This window comes from Anneissia japonica, unplaced genomic scaffold (genome assembly GCF_011630105.1).
Source record: "Anneissia japonica isolate Jap-2015-1 unplaced genomic scaffold, ASM1163010v1 scaffold522_len1101056_cov227, whole genome shotgun sequence".
Lineage (NCBI taxonomy): Eukaryota > Metazoa > Echinodermata > Crinoidea > Comatulida > Comatulidae > Anneissia > Anneissia japonica.
Window position 1 is genome coordinate 807081 of NW_022756123.1, and position 4967 is coordinate 812047.

At 36.8% G+C, this 4967-nt stretch overlaps 1 protein-coding gene across 1 annotated transcript in view; it reads right to left on the reverse strand.

Annotated features, from left to right (window-relative positions):
• Positions 1 to 4510, reverse strand: part of LOC117124028 (cilia- and flagella-associated protein 44-like) — a 25211-nt gene extending 20701 nt beyond the window's left edge. The window contains exons 1-2 of the mRNA XM_033270150.1: positions 4359 to 4510; positions 825 to 1220 (exon numbers count right to left, since the gene is read on the reverse strand). Of these exons, the coding sequence (XP_033126041.1) occupies positions 825 to 1220; positions 4359 to 4389 (427 nt within the window). The 5' untranslated portion in view covers positions 4390 to 4510. The remainder of the gene's footprint in view (positions 1 to 824; positions 1221 to 4358) is intronic.
• Positions 4511 to 4967: the final 457 nt, after the last annotated feature.

A 4967-nucleotide genomic window follows, 5' to 3' on the forward strand; every position in this document is an offset into this window, starting at 1 on the left:
TAGTGAAATACTTACGGTCCAGACTGAATATAGCGTTCAAATTGTTAGTACATGTCGGTACTGTAATTAACCCATCTATCAGATTCCGTAAAAAAACCTGAAACATGGAGATCTCCGTGTTTGGCGATCAAGCGTTACGTTACCAAACGTGGAGATCTCCATGTTTGGCAGGCAGAGTGTTAAGTGATTGAGAATGGTATAGTTGCTATAAGTTAATAAATCATGTAGACTGTCAACATTCAGTTATCAGTCAAATTATGTGATCATGAGGGCAGTATAAATGTTTATATAAGCATGTGACACTTTTAATTAATTAATTCTTTCACAAACTGGAACTATTTACAAACAAGCAGACAATCTAATAGGTGTTAACTTTTTATAAAACATGACCAAATCATTGAACAAATGAAAATAAGATAAAAATCTGTTTAACCCCCTCCGACCCCTCACCATCACAAGTTGATGCATCACAGAACTGTCTTAATGTGTTTGAATTACAGTATAACCATCACATTTGCATCGTATAACACGCAAGGAAAAACCTTCACAACAACAAAACAAGTGGGTGTGGGTGCATTTAACTACTAACTGGCCATTAGTGGCCATCACCAGGGAGATGTGATGCTTAACCAACTGCAGGTACTGCAATACACTGAAAAATGACAAAATATGTGTGATAGTGCATAATTATGTTAATTTCAAAGTAAACAAACACAATTATTTTTAGTATGCAACCAATGGAGATGTGGTGTAAGATGTCAGATGGTGACACACAGTTGATGAGGATGATGCAACAGACTCTCGGATGGAATAAATCATCTTACTCGTATCATCATCTTTAGTGCCATTTGATGCCTCATTCTTTACATCCTCTGTAGGTAACTCTAAAACTTCAGCAGATTCATTAATTCCCTGAACATTATTGTCTGTGTGCTGAGTACTTCCAGATTGATGATCAGCCTCATTTTCAATCCTATCACATTCTTTTTCAATCACTTCATGTTTTTTCTCATCAAAAAAATTTCTATTCTCTTCTTCTTTATCATTCTTCAGAATTTCTTCACCTGGAGTCTTCGCAGAATCCTCCGGTTTGCTCTTAGTTTGACTGGCATCCCCATCGTATAACTGACTCTGCTTGTACTGTCTTAATGCTTCTGCTGTTAATTTATGTGTTGCATCCTTTAGTTTTAAAGACTTTTTTACATTTCCCTTCTCACCTTCTACAGTATCAAAATAAGTGACATTATAATATTGGTTAATAATTACTATACAATTAATTAACAAATGTTATACAATTTCAAAAAAATTCCTGTAGGCCCATTGTGTACAGATATTTTGGATCACGATTAATATTGTCTATCTATAGACACTGCAACCAGATACTTCAAAGTAGCCTTCTGACTGGCAGAAAATAAAATGAAATATTAGTAGCTTAATCCATCAACTTGGACACACAGCACTCTACCTATTTATGTAGATAAATGTGTAAATCTACAATAAGCAGCAGACGTGGAATCAAAATAAGTACTATAGAACTTCCATAGTTGCTATGGAAATTTTGCCTAATTACAGGTGTACAGATATAGAAAAAACAAAACGGAAATTTATCATAGGTCCTAGGCCCATACATAATAGGACTAAGTTTAGAACAAATGACTTTTCCATCATCAGGATCTTTGATAGCTAGGAGCACATTTGTGTGATGGGGCTTGTCAAAATTCCGAATAGGAAAGTGTTACCATATCGAGAGGTAGTTTAGCTCAGTCGGCTAATCTGGTGGTAGTCACTGTGTGTGCGCTGAACCGTGGAGATCTCTAGGTCCCCGGTTCAATTCCCATCGCTGCCTCTCCTTGTGTTTCAGCTAGAGGGCTGAAATACAAGTTAAATAGCGCACTGTCTTTCGGATGAGACGTTTAAGCCGTTGGTCCCGTGTGCATTTATGGCCCATATGCACGTTAAAGAACACAGTACACTCTTCAGAAAAGAGTAGGGGATTGTCTCCCGGTGTACTGTCCAATTACCACCAGAAGGACCCCACTGGAAATACGTCTTCTTCTAGACTTTCGTGGGCTATCATTGGTGTTCACACCGAATAAATCCAATCCAATTTAATTTCGGGAAAAAATCGGGGTCACAGGGGCCTTTTCCTGGATTGAGTATTATAAAAAAAAAACAAACACTCGTGTTCTTTCCATTGAATTAATGTGAAACTATATTTGAAGTCAATTGAAGGATATAGTTTCTTGTATGCTCATAGATATCTGTGTTACAATGTCCCTAAGCCTAGGCCAGGCCTAGGCGACTCATCTTGTCAGATTACTGATAAATTATTATTGTGAAAACTAAGAAAAAGTGGCCCGTAAATATTCATCCTCAGACCTGTCTCATTTACTTGAAATTCCACGACTGTTATATCTTGACCTGTACAAATTGAAGCAACCCATTTTTCTTGCACTCAAGACAAATCAGACTTAGTTAGGCCCCAGGCCTACCTAGCCTAGGGGCCTAGGCTAGGATTAGCTACCTACTAGGCCTAGGCTAGACAGTATTCGATCATTTCGGCCGCCGGGGTTGTTACGTTAATAAACAGCATTATGTATTGGTGCGCCATTAAGGTCATAGCATATTGAATGAGTCAATGTACACGTAGTCAATCTCATAATAACCTTTTTGTACCACAATGGAATAACTGTCAAGGCAAGAGAACTTTTTTGTATTGTTCAACAAAGTTGTGGAATGAACTTCCACACGAAACAACAACAAATTTCAAAAACATGTCTATTATATTTTTTTAAAACTCTTAATCATTTTTATTATGATATCTATTTATATATATGTATGTTTTTTAATTACTTTTCTTTTAACTTTTGTATTTTATGAAACTGTACCACTTTGAAAAACAGTACACAAGTACTGAAAGTGCATGCAGTAGAAAGACAGAATAAATTCATGATCTGCGAATGGAATACCAGACCTGACATGAAATTTTAGTCCTTTAGGAGCCGAATTGTTAGAACGATGCTCAAGATAAATAATAAGATGGTTACGATACCTGACGCACTTTTCCGACAAGCGTCGTAGAAATTTGAAATTGTCCAAAGTACCCTCCAGAATTACAGCAGAGTTGGATCAAAATGATACAAACAGTGTACATACATACATAGATTAAAAGGCAAAATACTGGAAAACAACAATGCTGTGTGAAACAATGGCTGGATCTCGGTAGAGATACAAAAATGATAAGCAACAGCTAAAAAGTAATCGTAAGTAAACAGCCAGAAATAGAACCAGAACTTTCGGACAACACTAGTCCTTCCTCAGTGGCGAGTGAGTGAGGGTAATATAATATATATATAATATATATATATATTATATAGAATATAATATATATATATTATATAGAAAATAAGAAAGAAAATAATGATGCGGAAACATAGAGTTAGAGAGTAGAACACAATATAATTTATTCAGGGAACGAATATTTCATCTTGTCCTCAAGACTTCATCAGCGTAACTGATATATATATATACATATATATGTATATAGGAGCTTAGAAGTATCCATAGGGGGAAACTAAAACAATGAAGAGGGTTAAAAACAGTACCTTGAGGCGAAAGTAGTGTCGCTAAGGGGAAACTAAAGTGACGTTAAGGTGAAATCATAGACAAAAGAGTTTCCCCCTGAGAGCCGAATAAAGGTAGTATATATATATATATATATAGGCCTATAATATATATACACAATATACATATATAATGTAGGCCTATACGTATATACATAGGCCTAGGCCTATATATATATATTTATATATATACAAAATATGATTGTCAAGATCAGCAACGTATAGTGCTCAATGCGAATGCAGAGTGTAATAGTAACAGAAAGGTTATGTCGAGCATGAACCTATATGATGAGGTTCAGCAGGTGTAGGACTATTTTATGCTAATTTGTGTTTACGTATTTTTGAGTAGGAATTTAAGTTGTGACCACTGGGAGGCTAGGGCCTAGCCTTAGGCCTAGTTAGTTAGCATAGTTTAGCCGATAATGATTTGATAATGATAATGATCTTCACACTCTAGGCCTACGTCCCGATCGCCTCATGAGTATGACTAACTAAGCGAGCCCGATCGTCCGTCGTCAACGCGTTCGCGATTAGGTTAGCCACCATTCACACATGCCTGGCCAAGGCCTAGGCCTAGGCTATGTAAGTAGATTCCTGCTGTTAACATACCCCTATGTATACACATGCAAGTTAAATATACCTAGTAAACGACATACTAATATGAACTGAATTAAAATTGTTGGACTGTGTTTCCCTTCCTCTAAACCTAAAGTATGTACAGTACTTCATTATTACCGTTTGCGAGGTTATTGTCGTTGTCTGCCATCTTGACACAAACTACTGTTGCTATGCTACAGAGAGCAAAACCAAAGCTTTGAAATTATAGAGAGTACTCGCATAGCAAAAATTAGGAAATTGGGCCAGACGTACGCGGCGCCATTCTCTTTTTATAATGCAAGTTTTCTATACTTGGGCCCGACGTACAGGGCGCCCTTCTGTTGCTAAGCAAAGATCTTTGTTGCTTAGTATATCCAGACGCGCACGGCGCCCTTCTTTTTCCACTAATGGAGGAAAACTTTATCACTAATATCAGAGTCCGGTCAGCGATTTTTTTTTCCGTACGAAACATTTACATGAAACTCCACTCGGGCCGTCTCGGCTGAATCGACCCGAAAATCTCATTGCAGAATTCAGGAGGTCAAAAGGTAAACATCTGCAGAACAACTTCTGAGAGAACGTCGCTGTCTAATTTTTTAAAATACATTGATGTTACCGAGTTAATACCAATGGGTCGTTTAAAATGACATAATATTTGATTAGGCTGCACGAGTAATGAAAAGTGTTATTTTAACTTGAGTTACATACTATGACAATTTTAATTTTTTAGTTAGGCCTGGGTTTTGC